This window comes from Manis javanica, chromosome 14 (assembly GCF_040802235.1).
Source record: "Manis javanica isolate MJ-LG chromosome 14, MJ_LKY, whole genome shotgun sequence".
Lineage (NCBI taxonomy): Eukaryota > Metazoa > Chordata > Mammalia > Pholidota > Manidae > Manis > Manis javanica.
In genome coordinates, this window is record NC_133169.1 from 85238691 (window position 1) to 85255715 (window position 17025).

General features: G+C 35.3%; 1 protein-coding gene across 9 annotated transcripts in view; it reads right to left on the bottom strand.

Moving 5' to 3' along the window:
• Positions 1-17025, bottom strand: part of FAM13B (family with sequence similarity 13 member B) — a 98377-nt gene that overhangs the window by 48393 nt on the left and 32959 nt on the right. For 6 of the 9 annotated variants that reach the window (XM_073221680.1, XM_073221681.1, XM_073221686.1 and 3 more), the window contains exons 2-8: positions 13521-13687; positions 12030-12220; positions 11305-11517; positions 6862-7039; positions 6425-6566; positions 3314-3409; positions 948-1108 (exon numbers count right to left, since the gene is read on the bottom strand). In XM_073221680.1, coding sequence (XP_073077781.1) covers positions 948-1108; positions 3314-3409; positions 6425-6566; positions 6862-7039; positions 11305-11517; positions 12030-12186 — 947 coding nt within the window. In that variant the 5' untranslated portion in view covers positions 12187-12220; positions 13521-13687. The remainder of the gene's footprint in view (positions 1-947; positions 1109-3313; positions 3410-6424; positions 6567-6861; positions 7040-11304; positions 11518-12029; positions 12221-13520; positions 13688-17025) is intronic. The other 3 variants (XM_017669995.3, XM_073221687.1, XM_073221685.1) reach the window with 1 other exon arrangement.

Sequence of the window (17025 nt, forward strand, 5' to 3'; positions counted from 1 at the left end):
TGGACATACAATGGGGAAATGACAGCCTCTTCCACAGCTGGTTTTGGCAAAACTGGACAGCTACATGCAAGAGAATGAAACCAGATTATTGTCTATCCCCATATACAATAGTAAACTCAAAATGGATCAAAGACCTGAATGTAAGTCATGAAACCATAAAACTCTTAGAAGAAAACATAGGCAAAAAATCTCCTGAATATAAGCATGAGCAACTTCTTCTTGAACGCATCTCCTCAAGCAAGGGAAATAAAAGGAAAAATGAACACATGGGAATACATCAAACTAAAAAGCTTCTGTACAGCAAAGAACACCATCAACACAACAAAAAGGTATCCTACAGTATGGGAAAATATATTTATTTGTAAATGACATATCTGACAAGGGGTTAATATCCAAAATATATAAAGAACTCACATGCCTGAACATCCAAAAAGCAAATGACCCTATTAAAAAATGGGTGGACAATATGAACAGACACTTCTCCAAAGAAGAAATTCATATGGCCAACAGACACATGAAAAGATGCTCCACATTGTTCATTATCAGGGAAATGCAAATTAAAACCACAATGAGATATCACCTCACACCAGTTAGGATGGTCAGCATCGAAAAAAACTAAGAACAAATGCTGGTGAAGATGCATGTATCTTCCTCTAACAATGCTACTGGCAAAGGTTCTGAAATTTTACCCAACTCAACACTAATAATTTTAGAAAACGTAAACTTTAAGAAATGAATGTAAGGCGTGATATTTTTAAAGAAAGGCATAAGTGCTAGTAACTGAAAATTCCTTAGCAAGGCCGTTGTTCTAAAATTTTCTTGTTGCTCTTTTTCAAACATAAACCAATCTTACATATACTGTTATAATTTGTGTGGTATACTGCTTGAATGAATCTGTATATAGAATGAAATGCTCAAAAGCTAAACTTCTTTCACTGAAATACTACCTTGTTGATGCTGTAATACCATTTGGTTCCAGAATATTTTCAGTCATCCTTAATTGTACCACCTCTGGCATGTCACTTGATTTTTCTGCACCCTCTTCCGGAAGTTCTTCTATATGTTCTAGCTTTTCATCTTCCTCTTCTTCTTCAGAAAGTTCATTAACCTATATGAATAAAAAAGAATTATAAATAATAAGTTGAGAATTAAAATTTAATGAAACTGTTAATTATCTAAGATATGCTATTCTAAGAAAATTTTAAATATAAGCAAGTCATTTTTTACCTCACTTCCTAGGACCAATTTTTCTTACAGAGTAATTGCCAACTTTTCCACATTAGAATAAAATGGCGAACCAGACAGACAACATTTTAAAGCATGAAATGATGATTACATTTATATGAATATGAGACTGCAAGCTATGAAAAAAATCTGCACACTGCAGTTAGTTTAAAAAAAAAAAAGCTTCATTTCCTAACCAGCTAACCAGTTTTGTAAATCTAATATTACAAAGACTTTTGATTGACCTAATTCCAGGTGCATCACACAAATTATTTTAATACAAGTGGGAAAAAAGAAGGGCACAAATTTTGCTTTAAGATGTTTAACCATATTTGAGAAAATATCAACTAACTTCTAAATTATTCTGAGTGAATTTTTCATGAAGACAGAACCTTATAACAAGGGGGCAGTCATTGTTTTGACCACTAACCACAACTCAAGGTAAAAGTCTCTTTCTGGCAGAGGTTATAAACATCTTTCATTATCAAATTGGCTACAAACATAATCACTCCAACAAAAAGACACTGAAATAATACAGAGAAAAACCAACAAAAGATTCTCAAATGAGAAGTATTTTTTTAAGCTATTCCAAAGAAGAAACTAGCCATTAGTGGTCTTAACATCCTATATAATTCATGAATTAACATTAGTGATTAAAAATATTGAGCAGTAAAAGTAAACTTTCGTCCATTCTAGCCCAATACACTGGAAATACCTAGAATACATTTAACTCTACATGTAACAGAAGTGTTTTTCCTGATGGACAGGCAAATAGTTGTTAGAATTCTCTCAAAAGGTAAAACTTCAACCAGAAGAAAGGTAGTTACAGTGTGATAGTCTATCATACTCCTAATTAACAAGTACAGATTACCTGCTTCCGAGTATAATATGAAGTACTTTAAAACCAGACTTTGGAGGCAGAAAGATCCCAGAAATACACATCCCTAATGTAACAACTATCTGTGGCAATTTACTTAACTTCTCTAGGCCTAGGTATAAAATGGAAATGTTAAACTACTTACCTCACAGGGTTAGCTGAAAAGACTAAATAATGTATATAAACTCTTCAGCTGTGTCTCTATCTATATAGAATAAGCAATAAATAATAGCTATCATTATTAATTAGAATTGTTATCTTTTTCTATATAGCACAGATCTGATTTCTACATGAAACATTGCTTTTTATAAGAAATCAAGAGAGTATCTGCCATCCAAACTACCTAAAAGCAGGAGCTCTCAACTACTGATACATCAAAGTCACCAGATGGGTCACTAAAAATTCATTATCATTAATACTTAATGACCTCAATTTGTGAACCATTTACTTTACATATAAAACATACATAGCAGATTCTGTTGATTTTGTTGTGCTTATAAATGCCATCCCTCTTCTACCTCCTACCATATATAATAGTGATGAAAAGGGCTAAAAATCACAATCACAGGCCTTAAGGGATAAACTGGGAGGTAAGATTTACACACAAAGGTGAAAATTTCAAATGACAGATCATTTTTTATACTGGATCAAATAGAAAATTATTCTCTTTTTCCATCTATGTATTTAATAAATTGGAGTCAAAAACATATTAATTATACTTAATCTTGCTGGTAACCCAAGGAAGAAAACACTGTTTTCAGAAGTATATCATTGGAATTACAGTGGCTGATTAATAAAAGCTTGGACCTTCCACTCAATTACTGAATATATTGTATTCAATTCAATGAGCTTTATGTAAATTAACTAACATTCTCTAGGATTTTTCACCAATAATCATCAACTAAGATATGACATGAATGATAGTCCATAGTTTTTCTCCTCCTTCCTTCCAGTTCCCAGGTCTCCCAGCATAACTTTCTGCAGTAAGAATTGACTAAATTAGTTTGGGTAAGAATAAACAATAAAACAGAAAAAAAACACCCTCTCTCCCCACACTTATCTTTAAAAGTTCTTCTTGTCAAAAGTCCTCTTTGTCAACTTTGACCTTCTGTTTCTGCTTATCAACACTATTCTGTTTGTACCTATTGTGAACTTGCCCTATATATGTAGCTGCCTCAATGCTACTTATGGAAAACCCTCATCCATACTTACATCTCTTCTTTCTTTGACTGCTGTAATTCCCTTCTCTAGGGCCTCGTGAATTGCCTGCTCTCCAGACTCCAGCTTGTGGAGAACGCTGCTACCTGCCTTCTCAAATGTATAAAGAAACATAATTATCACCTACATCTTCAAACCACTCTACTGGATTCGTATTCATTTAAGGATCCCATACAAAGAACCTGTCCATTGCCTGGGTCATTTCTCAAACACTCCCTATGTATCACCATCTCCAGTCATCTCTCTTGTATTATTAATAAAAATACCTACTACACTGAAATGGTTCCAACAGATGAGTACTTGCATTAACGGGATGAAACTCCAAAATAGAAAAGCGCAGTAAATAAACTTTGCTTCCTTCAAATGTTAAAATCAGGAGAAAAATCAAAGCACTGCCAGAACAGGCCAGGTTTGCTCAGATCTTTAAATATATGGATAAGAAATCAGCATTTAAGTTGACCAACTTAAAACTACAAATTGTGCTGAATTTGAGGAGATTTTACTTTCACTCAATACTTTATGAATTCAGCCTCACAAGTCAAACTGAATTCACCAAATCTGCTTTAAAGAAAACAAGCTTTCAGAAATCTGTTCTTCTATTACTTGCAACCCACTTATAATTCAGAAATAATAAAAATATAAGAAAACGGATTCTGCTAACTATCAATACAGCTCAGCGTAAATTAAATATACAACACTTTCTCTCAGGGCTCACTGCACTATCCCATTTATCGAGCATATTCTGTTCAACATGCCAAAATCCTCTTTTCTATCCACAAATATTCAGAATTCAACATTATTTCCTGGTATTAATTAACCACCATTCCATTTAATGTGAAGCACAACATATTTTAAGTCAATTTTTTCTAGCAGTTAAAAAAAAATACAAATGCAATGTATGTGAGATATGGATATATTTCAGCATACATAAGGAAGCTGCAGAATAATAGAAACATTAGAGACTAACACCACAATATAAAATATAATCAAGGCATACCCTGCAGACTTTAGATTCATCAATGTATAAACACTAGGTCAAACTGGCATCATCAGTTTCTTGTAAGTCAAATCATCTTGGAAATGTAACACAAACAATATTATATAAATATTATATATATATGCACACAATTTTGAGCAGCCATTAATTATATTTTTTAAAATTCCCCAACTAAAACATAATTTAAAGAAAGGTGGGATTTCTTAGAGGCAGCAAAAGACATCAAAGATTTAAGGCATATCTGTGTACTTGTCCTCTTCCTGTCATTTTTCTTTTAAGCAAGAGTAATTTTGAAAAGATGTGTCAACTCTATATTTTAACAATTTTTAAGTATGTGATAGTTGGAAACCTTCCAAAATATGCCAAAAGTTCCATGGATCACTGATTCAGGCTACAAATTCTACCTATTTGATTTGCCTCACAAATATATATATATATATATATGCACACTGATTCATCCTCAGTTTACATACTGCAAGCTGCAATCTGGCAGTTGTTACTATCTCCTTAAAGTAACTGATATTTGAGAAGAGAGGAGAGCGGAAGGAAGGGAAAAAAGAAAGGAAGAGCAGAAAAATTAGATGAAGATAAAAATGTTTACATGAAGAAAACATGAAAAACCAAGGAAGGTATGAACCCCAAATATTACAAAGACATCCATAAAAGTTCACAACAGTATATAAACTCTTTTTTAAAGATAGGCTACCTAGAAAATAAAACTTGTAATTTATATAATCAGAGCCAAAACTCTATAAGAATTCATGAAAATCTGTATGAATAACTACCTTTCAAGAGACACTGCTTAATAATCTAGGAGCAAATGCAGGAAAGCAACCCAAATGTCCATCGATAAATAGTGTGACCATATAATTTATCATCCAAACCTAGAGAATTCTGAGATTGACAAGGGGAGCTACTAATAATTATATCATAAAGCAGATATAAACCAGGACAATCACCTTTTCAAGTGGGAATTGGTACACTAAATCAAATAAGTTATACTTTATATCCACACAGTAGAGAACTATGCAGATATAAAAACAATAGAATATGTTCTCAATATTCCAATGAAAGATCTCCAAGATACATTGTTAAATGATTAAAAAGTCAAGGTGCAGAATAGTGTGTGCGGTATGCCACTTTCCTATTAAAAAAACTGCCAGGAAATACTTACTTGTATTTGCATCAACTCTAGGAAAACATAAAAAACAATGGGGAGAGGGACTGTGTATGGGTAAAGAGTAAAACATTTTTAACAATTTGCCTGATTAAATTATTTATTCATTTAAAAAAAGTAGCAGCCCCAACCCATGGCCAAAATATAACTAACTTTATAGATTTTACCTAATAAGAGTTTGCTTGACAAATCATTTCACTTAAGTGCAAAAGAAAAACCACTACATAGACCTAAATCACAAATTCTAAATCCAAGAAGTCTGAATTAATGTGGCTTTACAATAAATTACAATTGCTTCCCATCAATATTCTCACTTCATAAAGGAGAAAGTAACTAGGATCCCTGAACAATCTCAACCATCAAGGCGTAATAATAACAACAAAATATAATGTAGTCTGAGGAATGGATTCTATATTCAAGAGCCCCAGAGTCTAAACATTATCCACAACCTAAACTGTTACCCTCCTGATGCTTCCCATTAGTGACAATGAGTACACTGCTATACTACTTTAATCAAGAAAAATTTCCTTGTTCTAAAACTTAGTGAACTTATATCGAATCTTACCCTTTACTTGTTTCTCACCCTTTGCCTACACTCCTCTATGCTAGCAGATTCTTCATAAAAACAAAACACACTAAAATAAACAATGCTTAAGTAAACAGAAGAAAAACATTTAAAAACCCACAAAATCTCTACCATATATTCTGATTTCAATGCTATTCCCATAATATCCAAATTGAGAACAAGACGTTCAGAAAAAATATTGTATTTGTATACTACATGGATGTGTCACCTATGACTGATTACATGTAATAACCAAGAGAATTGCTTCCAGTTTAGTACTTAAAAATTCTACTTAAGTTTGTGCCAAGCACTTGTAAGCATATATTTCTTTTAATTTTCTAAGTAAAATATTTAAAATATTCCCACCTGCTCAGTAATTGAACTCAGATCATTAGATGAAAAATCTTCCTCTTCATTCTCAAAAAACTCATAGTAATTTTCCAGCAGTCCAGCCATTATCCTGCTCACTATTTCTTGCTCTTTCAGATCTTCTACATCTGTGTAAATGCTAAGAATGAAAGTCCAAATTTAACTGAGAGTTTTTAAATCAATCACACATAAGGTAAGAAATACAACCAATGAGTCACTTTATACACCTGAGGATTTGTCATCATTCTGTGCCTCAGTTCACCCATCTATAAAGCCTACCTAATTTGTACCCTGTTCACAGTAATGCTGGATTAATCAGATCTACTATAAAAAATAATGGTTTATCAAGCAATTTATCTTTGGAAGATGGTATAATGGTTCTTATTTCACAGATTTTTTTTTTTAATTAAACAAAAATTTATGTAAAAACTTACTGGAAGACATCTGGACCAAAAACAGCAGCCAAAGAGTTTGCAGACCAAATTTCTTCATGATGTGATGCTACGTTGGCTAAAAACCTACACAGGAACTTTAACAAACTGTAATTAACAGGTGGAAGCTGCTGCAAGAGGAATTTCAACTTTCTTCCAAATTCATCTTCATTATTATAATCTATAAAACATAAAGGTTTTTTTTACATGAAGTAAAAGCAAAGCTCAGACATTTTGCCAGGTTCACATTACTCCACAGTCATCACTTTTTTACTACAACAATTCAAAACCTCTTCACTTCCTCCTCCAGAGGCCAAATGCCTTAGGGCTCTGCATTTCGTTTAAGTGGAAGAGAAGAGTCAGAAAGAAGGAACTCAACCCCCTCAATTGCTGGAGGATGTGTTCCCCATCTATTACTCATTGGCCCCACTATTCCAATTTTTTTTTTTCCATCACACTCTTGCATGACCGTACCTGTGTTTCCAAATTAGTGGTACCATAATAAGTTACAGCAAATCAAAACACACTGGCCAGTGCTAGTCAACACCAACCAGAGTAAGCAAAGAAGCAATTTAACCAGCTAATATTATCAGGGATACGTTTCCACTTGGATGACTGGAAAAACAAGTAAGGTCTAGGGTGAGTGACTTTCCTTCTTCCTCTAACATCACAAAAACAATTAACTTCAGCAGTAGCAAGAGAACAAAATAAGAAGGAATTCCACTCGTTTTTCTCCTCTAAACTGATATTGGCTTCTGTTTACCAAGTGAATTTTCAAGTAGCAGAAGGTAGACCTTGTATTTAACATGGCAATGAGATTTCTTTAACAGAAACTAGACCTGTATCAACCTCATTCATTGGTGAGGACCCCACTTGGTAGAGATCTTTTCTCAGAAGCACCTTAAAAATTAAGTAATTTATTGCTTCAAGAGTAGAAGTCAACCCATTATATTTCATTTTGTTTTTCTTCAGGTTCTTAAAATTGATTTACAGAACAATTCTAGGTAACATGGTCATGATGTTGGCCATCTCTGCAAAACAACACAAATCTAGGATGTTTATCAGCAAAGTCTATAGTCACTTAAGTGAGTTTCATTTAAAATTTAAAATGCAAACAATAACAATTATTCTGTATTTTGTAATATTATCAACTGTCCGTTAAATGAACCAGTACTTTGATTTCAGTAGATGAACAGTCACTGGATTAAGTTTTTTAAACCACCAGGCCTATAATTAATTGGTGGCAACTTTTAACAACTAAGCACTTAGCAGAAAAGGACTATTTAAGAAAACCATGTACATCAACTCAAAAGAACATGTGCAAGGAATATTATCAATATGACTGCAGCAACACAGACAAATTACATGTAACATCTCTAATTATAGCACTTAACCATCTAACATATCCTTATATCTACTTTATCATTTATTTCTCTTCTATCTCGCTAAATGCCCTTTAGATTAGCTCTATGGTGGCAGAGGTTTTTTCCAGTTTTGTTCACTGCTGCATTCCCACAATCTAAAACAGTGCCTGGCATATAGCAGATGTTCATTAAATATTAGTTGAATATGCTGAATGAATACATAGTAAATGAAAAAAGATGGATTCCTAAAACATTTGATTTGATGGGGTGGGGTAAAATTGTGGGCAATCCATTTTTACCTGAAATACTGTCCATGTTGCTCTACTATCGTTTGTGCACATTTCCACTCCACAAAAATATTTATAACAGGCTGCTTCTAAAGTCTTCAAAGAAGGCAGAGAAGCCATTTCTCTCTCTCTCTCTCTCTCTCTCTCTCTCTCTCTCTCTCTCTCTCTCTCTCTCTCTCTCTCTCCCTCCACCCACCCACACACACACACACACACACACACACACACACAACACATATCTACTTAAATTTATCAAAGAAGATTCCCCTGACCAGCAATTCTTTCACCGTAACATTTTTTTGGATATGTCACAACAAATTCACAAAACTGGGAATTCTGCTTTCCACCAAAAGTAATGTCTAAGTAGTTGGACAAATCATTACAGTCTAAACCAGTGGTTATCAACATTTGACAATGAGTAGAATGGCTGTCATGACTTGGGGAAAGGGGTGCCAGGAGCTTCTAGTCAGTAGAGTCCAGTAATCTTGCTGAACATCCTACAAGTCACAGGACAGCCCCTGTAAAAAAGAATTACTCATTCCAAAAGTCAACAGTGCCATGGGTGTGAAACCTTGTCCTGGTCAAATAAAAGGTCTAACCTCACCAGAAATACCACATTGCAGTATCCTGCTACCACAGAAAATAAAAAGCACTTTTTAAAAACACAAACTCAAATGCAACTGCAACAATGCTCCCTCCATGACCCTGAAAGCAATAATGTCCTCCTGTATTTGTGAATGTCATATAAAATACTGACAAAATATTTATATACAATAAATGGAAAAAGAAATCTTTGACCAGAGACCTAGACACCTTCCCAAAAATGATTAAAGGATGAACAAAGTAAAGCAGATTATATCACAACAGAAATGCAAATATGCCTCAAGTACTGCTATGCCTGTCTGCATAGGTATTAAAGAAATGGGCACATATGTGTGTGTGCATGCATATCTGCATGTGCGAAGGTAAGGAAGTGGGGAATGCAGGAGAATGGTGGATTTCTCATGGTATAACAATGAAGGGCTTATGGGCCTCTAGCATTTTTGCATAGCTTAAATTCCTTCACAAATGAATGTTAATGTTAAGAATAATTAGTAAGATACATACTGTAATTCCATGAATGATAACACAGTGCATGACACTATACTTTGAAATGAACACCAGTCAAAACGACAATCCTAGTGACAAAATAGTTTCTGATAGCTAGTATTGATGAGAGTCAATGGCTTTATTACCATTAAATCTTATTTCAATTATTCATTCATAAGTTTTTACTCCACACTTAAATTATCTGATTCTAGAAACTTTAAAGACTTGTCTGCAATTTGGCAAATACAGACACATTGAACCCTACCACTATAAAAACAAAAAGAAGGTCTCAAGTCATTAAAAGGGCTCAGAAAACTAACACATTACATTCCAGTTTTGTCACATACTTAATGGCGCAAAATGTTTATTAGGTGACTCAGTATAAACATTTGAAAAAAGTTCCAGAAGAAATGGATTCAGAAATTCAAAAGATGTAATATTTGTTGGGAGGAAAAAAATAGCTACCCTGTGAAAAAAAAAGATGACATTATTGATGACACTTCATTTTGAAACCAAGTTTTTTTTTATCCAGTTAGCACAATAAAAGAACAAAATTGATTCAGGCTAACCATTCCTGAACATAGCAAATTTAAAATGAGCCCTAATATCTAGCTCCACAAAAGAAAACACATAAGAGAGTCATAAAGTATCTATGTATTGACTTTACACATAAATCAGAGGCACCCACCAATTTAGGCTCACAGGTATTTAAAATTTAAGAAAAAGTAAGATGGGTAAATACTTTTAAAAGGAAATCTTCCTTCTCTGACTCTCTGACTACATACTGCTTAAGAATACACACCACATATTCTAAAATGTCCAGCTACAACAGCAATAGGCATTAAGGAAGTAGTTATAATTTCTTAACAGCACTGAGTCCCTCTTGAAGCTTCAATTCAAAAATTTAGAGGGATTCCATAATACAAAGAGAAAAGCCAGAAAAAAACTTTTTTAATTAAAAAATACATAATTAAAATTTTTTTAATTTAAAAGGAAACTTTACAAATTTTCCTATATAATGGAACATGTTGCTCCATTACATACACTGAATACTATTTAGCCTCTAGGAACAGAAAAATAATTCCTCATTTCTTGGGTCTTTTACCTTTATTTTTCCTGTCACTATGCCATTCCAGCTAAGTCACCACCAAAACACTAACCCAACAAGGACAAATCAATTTTGTTTTTCTTTATTTGGCTTGGAGATATTTTGTTTCCTCCAGGCAGGTGTCCAAGAACAAGCTTTAGGTATATTCCAAACCTAGAATCAAAGTTGTCTTCTGGTTTCTGCTAGAAAGTTCTATCAAACCAACAAACACCTTAAGAGTAACATTACCACTAAGCAACATCACTGGCTATGATTGGACATCCTGCCACACTTATTACTTTACATTTTTTTTTCTTCTTTCCCTACGCTCCTATTCCTTGTTGTTTGTCTCCTGCTTTTCCTCCTTCTCCTCACCCTGTGCCATAGGCTTACTAAGACCAATAATAAAAAGTAAACAGCACTACAGGGGCCTAAGAAATTGCCATTCCTTTGACTAGATAGACCATACAGCCCCTAAGAGTATACGTCCCCAAACAGGGATGTAAGAAATTAAACTCAGAACTAGTATAATTAGCGTTTACATGTCAAGATTTCTAAAAGGTTAAGGACTTTGAAATTAATATTAAATGACTGATTGGTAAGAATCAAGTCATGCTACCTTGAGAATGCTGCATCAAGTGAATATGCAAACTGCCGGGGATAACAGGTTCGGGAAGTTCTTGAAGGAAAAACCTAAGAAGACTAATAGCTGAGGGAACATCTGCTTCCTTAACCAAATCCACCTCTTCTCCGCTGTCGTATCTCTGCCGAAGCCACTCCACTGTCTCAGCATTTCCGTTGACTTGAAAAAGTCCTTGTTGCTCCAGACCTCCTACATTAGTTCAAGGCAAAAATTAAATAAGCTTCAACTTGGCCATATATGTTCATTCTCCAAGCAACTTAAAATATTCATACTTTTGGAAAGCCATTCTTGACTCCTGATCAGGCTAAACAGCATCAAATTACACATCTGGAAGCACACTGTCTCTGTCCTGAGGAATATTCTATTTTATCCCATCCCGTAGTACCCATTAAAAATATTCCTATCATCTAGCAACCATAATGTTGTTCAAGAAATTGTACATTAATATCTATCTATCTATCTATATCTATATATATATTCCTATCACCCTTATATATATATTCCTATCACCCTTCCCCCAACTAAGAAAGACTTTGTGAGGCATTTCAAAGTCTATGAGTTTTAAGTAAAAAAATACACGGAAAGAACTATTGTTTTTCCTCATTGTATTTTGGACTTTTCATACAAAAAAAAATCCAAGGCAAAAGGGATAAGTTGTGTTTATTAACAAAGGCTGGCCCTCTTAGTAAGGAAATGTATACCATGTTCCTCAATATAGTCCACAACGTGGCGGACTATGAACGGAACTTCACTGTCTGGATGTCCTCCCTGCTGCAGCTCATCAAGTGGAATTCCAAATATTTTGCTAGCAAGAACGGAGTTGCAGTTACTCAAGGAAGGGGAGGAGCTCTTCCTCATATCTTTTTGCAGCCAGAAATCAAAGCTGTCTTTTCTGCCAAATGAAAGACAAAAAAAAAATTAAAGAAAAAGACTACAATGACCAACAGGTGTCAGTATGACTAAATACATTAAAGAAAAATGCTTTAGACCTAAAAGTGTTCTCATCCATTTATCAAGCCCACAGTGTGTTCTACAAATAAAGCTCAATACAAGCATCTAAGCATTTTCTATACTATGTATAGTTAGTTACTTCTTAATGTTCCCTTCAGTATTTGCATATTTATCACACAATGTCAAAATTGACCATTAAAGTTGGCAAAGGACATTAATGTCCCAAAGGCAAGTTAAGGGACAAACATGCCTCTCACAGGACTCATACTGACCAAACTATTAATGACGTAGGTAAAAGGCCAAATTCAATCATCTTTGTACTCTGCTATATGAAGCCCATCTCACCCTTTAATTCATAAGCACCCAAAACAGGAGAGTATCACTTTTTATAAACAAATGGACCAATAATCACTTTTTGTAAATAATGGGCTAATAAGGCAAGACTAATCAGTTTTTTAATTTTTTTGAAAAGTCTTTATTTCCGTTTCACAAATAAAGCTGGCTGAGTTGATTGCTGACTAATCAGTTATTATTTCCATGTAACAGAGCAGTCATGTTTTTATAAATGAAGGAAATTTTTCAGTTCTAGACATCAACTTTCAATAAGACTGTTCTTTTATCAATACTAAAAGAAAAAAATTCCAGTCACTTTAGTTTAAAAAAATAAATTATATGTCTTAACTTTGTAGGAATTGTGATCAGTAAAGCAGTGGGAGAAAATGATGCTTCAAGTATCTAAAGCATCAAAGAACAAGCAATCCCAAGAAAGACTCATTTTCTAAAATAAAACAGTCACTTTATGTGGGAAAGGACTATTTTTAAAAGAAAGAAAAACTTTCTTCAAAGTTGATAACAAAATGACACCCAGTGGGCCTTTTTCATCATCTTAGAGAAACAATTCCTTTCTCACTTAAGAGCAAGATAACAGAGCAAAAAAATAAACCTAAACAGGATTGTAAAGTTTACAAAAATAAGCACCACGTATATAGTAGTTGTACCCACTGGATCAAGAGACTGGGAAACAACATGACTGGGAAGCAATCTGTCCAACTAAACAGAAATTAACTTCAGCAAAATGGCACAAATTTAGTTTTAAACAAGCAAGACTCATTCTTCAATACATCTGGCACTAGCTAGTAAGTACAAAGCCTCAAATTAATAATCAAATAGCAGCAACAGGAATAAACTCCAAAACCCATGGATTTATACAATATGGAATAGTTGCCATTTTGAAAACTTACCTTTAAGTACTTAAACGCCTAAGTTTAAAAAATGGCTTCTGCACCAGCTACCCTCACTGAGCAAGCATTCTTTTGTCATTTATGGTTGTTTGAGATTATGGCAGAAGATCAGCCTGTAGTTCCTCATTGAAGAAACACAGAACTCGATCAGTACTTCAGCAGTTAATCTACAAAAGAAAAAAATAGTTCTTTCAATTTCCCAAAACATCTTTATCTGTGAGAAAAGACTAGAAAATAAGCAGTTAGTCCATGCAGGAGGGCACCTATGCTGAAAAGCATTCTTTTGCCTGAAAAATCTGTGACCTAGTTTGAAGCAAAATCTTTGCACAAAATTTGCAGATTTTCAAGTTATGATTTTCAAATTATGGGGAGGATTAAAGATAGCAGCATGAGAGGTGAGACAGATAAGAATCTTTCTGCTAAAAATAAATAAATTGCACAGGAGAATCTTGGACAGTACACATCTTCAGGGATTATACTATTCAACCCATTTTCTTCAATGGACCCTCCATGTGAACATACATGCACCCCACTCAGCTCCATTCTGTCCTCATACACTCAGAACTAAACATGGAGGCATTTTCAGATTAAAGAATCAAAGACATGATTTTAAGCTTAGAACTGCCCTTATGTACTTTACTGTTTTCTTTGTATGTAACAAATGCTTTCTTAGCAGAACATACTTTGAGTTTTCTGATTTGGAGAGGCAATAGCACATGACGCAAAATAGCAGTTGACAGAACCAGAAAGGCTGACATTTGAATGTCAATTCCACCATTCTGTGAACAAGTTCCCTATCTCCAAGCCTGGGTTTCCTTATATGAAATAAGAGTAAGTCCAAACAGCTGTTAAACTTAACTCAGATAATATTAGCATGCAATGAAGAATCAGTTTCCTTTCTCTTCTTTGCATTAATGTTAAAGGACTAACAAATCGGTTGGGAAGAGAGGGAAAACCTGTTTGGCAATGTGTTTAACATTTGGTTTCATCATCCTCTCTGAATTCTAGTAATCTATTTTAAAATCTCTTAGTAAGTTCAGTGAACTACACAACTACACTCTGCTCAAGAGGATTCAGGTACGCATAAAAGTACTATCATTCAGGTGGTTTTCAAAAGTCTTATTAGTAAAATATACCTCAAGGAAGAACATTAAAAACTGAGAAGGGGCAGATTAAGGATACCAGCATGAGAGGTGAGACAGAAACCTCCTCCCAAAAGCACATACAATATGAAAATACAGGAAATACATCAAATCCTGAAAGAGTAACAGGAAAGAAGGCTGTGGCAGACTGTCTACAACCAGGGGAACCCAGCAGACCTCAAGGAAAAGGGTGAAGTACCAAAGCCATGATCCGGAGGAACCCAAGCCATTCCCCCACCCCAGCTCACTGGAGGGAGGAATAGAAATGGAGCGGGGAGGGAGTGGAGGCCTAGGACTGCTGAACACCAAGTCCTGGAGATCTGCTCTAGAAGCACAAACCTACATTACATGGTACTCTGGAGATCAGTGGGGTTGGAAAGGTAAGACAGGTGGAATACTTGGAGAGACTGCAATTCGAATTGCTTGTAGAAAACAGGGATCCACATCTAGCAGCTCTGGGACAACAGAAAGGTGGGCAGTCTTCCTAACAGTGAGAGGGCTGCTAAAGCGGCAAGGATTGCATAGAGTTGCTGCTCAGGAGAAAGAACAGGTGGACAAAAGTGGGTGCGCTCTGCCCAGCAGGTTGGGAACTTCCAGGAGCTTCAGGCACTCTGTCCCCCTGGATGGTTACAAAGCTCTTGGGCCCCCCACTGTGATACACAGCCTGCTGCACCCTCCTCTCAGCCAGCATCAGCTCACGAACTGGCTACCTGCGCCCTTGCATTAGGCCAGCCAGAGGGAGGCCCCGCCTAAAGCAGCAATAAACGCAAAGCGTAGGGGCTTCTACCTGCATGCTCGGTCACTAGCCTTGGCAGTGGAGGCAGGTACTACAGCCAGGAAGCAGGAAAGAGCGCTTTCCTCCCAACGCACCAGAGCTGCTTACCTACAACCTCCAACATCACTCCAGGGGCTGAGCAGCTCGAGAGTAGAGAGTCTGGGCACTAGAGGGCGCCACTTACAAATATGAAATGTCAAAGGAACCTGTTTCAAACCAAAATCCCACAAACACCAGAAAGAGGACCAAGCGAAACTGACCTCATCAATCTTCCAGAAAGTGATTTCAAAATAAAAATCATACACATGCCCATGGAGGTACACAAAAATATTCAAGAACTCAGGAAGGAATTCAGGAATGAGATACAAATGTTCAAGAACATAAAACAGGTATTTAAAAGCAGATTAGAGGAAGTAGAGGAGACAGTAAGTGAAATAGAAATTAGAGAACAACAATACAAAGAAGATGAGGCAGAGAAAAAAGGATCTCTAGGAATGAAAGAATACTGAGAGAACTATGTGACCAATCCAAACAGAACAATATTTGTACTAAAGGGGTACCAGAAGAAGAGACAGAAAAGGGGATAGAAAGTGTCTTTGAGGAGTTAATTGCTGAAAACTTTCCCAATATGGGGAAGGAGATAGTCTCTCAGGCCATGGAGGTACACAGACCTCCCAACACAAGGGACCCAAGGAAGACAACACAAAGACATATAATAATTAAAATGGCAAAGATCAAGGATAAGGACAGAATATTAAATGCAGCCAGAGAGAGAAAAAAAGATCACACACAAAGGAAAACTCATCAGGCTATCATCAGACTTCTCAATAGAAACCTTACAAGCCAGACAGGAGTGGCATGATATAATTAATGCAATGAAGAAGAAGGGCTTCAAACCAAGAATACTCCACCCACAAGACTATCATTTAAATATGAACGAGGGATCAATTTCCAAATAAGCAAAAGCTGAGAGAATTTACCTCCCAAAAACCATCTCTACAGTGTATTTTGAAAGGACTGCTATAGATGGAAGTGTTTCTAAGGTGAAATAGCTGCCACCAGGGGAAATAAAACCACAGCAAAGAAAGCAGACCAATTAATTACAAAGCAGATGCAAAAGCAAATAAACTATGTCCAAAGTCAGTCAAGGAATAGACAAAGAGTACAGAATATGGTATCTAATATATAAAGAATGGAGGAGGAAGAAAAAGGAGAAAAATAGAAAAAGAACCTTTAGATTGTGTTTGTAATAACATACTAAGTGAGTTAAATTCAGACACTTAGATAGTAAGGAAGTTACCCTTCAATCTTTGGTAACCACGAATCTAAAGTCTGCAATGGCAATAAGTACATACCTATCGATAATCACCCTAAATGTACATGGACTGAGTGCACTGATCAAAAGACATAGAGCCACTGAATGGATAAAAAAGCAAGACCCATCTTTATGCTGCCTACAAAAGACTCACTTCAAACTCAAAGACATAGACAAACTAAAAATAAAGGAATGGAAAAAGATACTTCATGCAACTAACAGGGAGAAAAAAGCAAGAATTGCAGTACTTCTATCAGACAAAATAGACTTCAA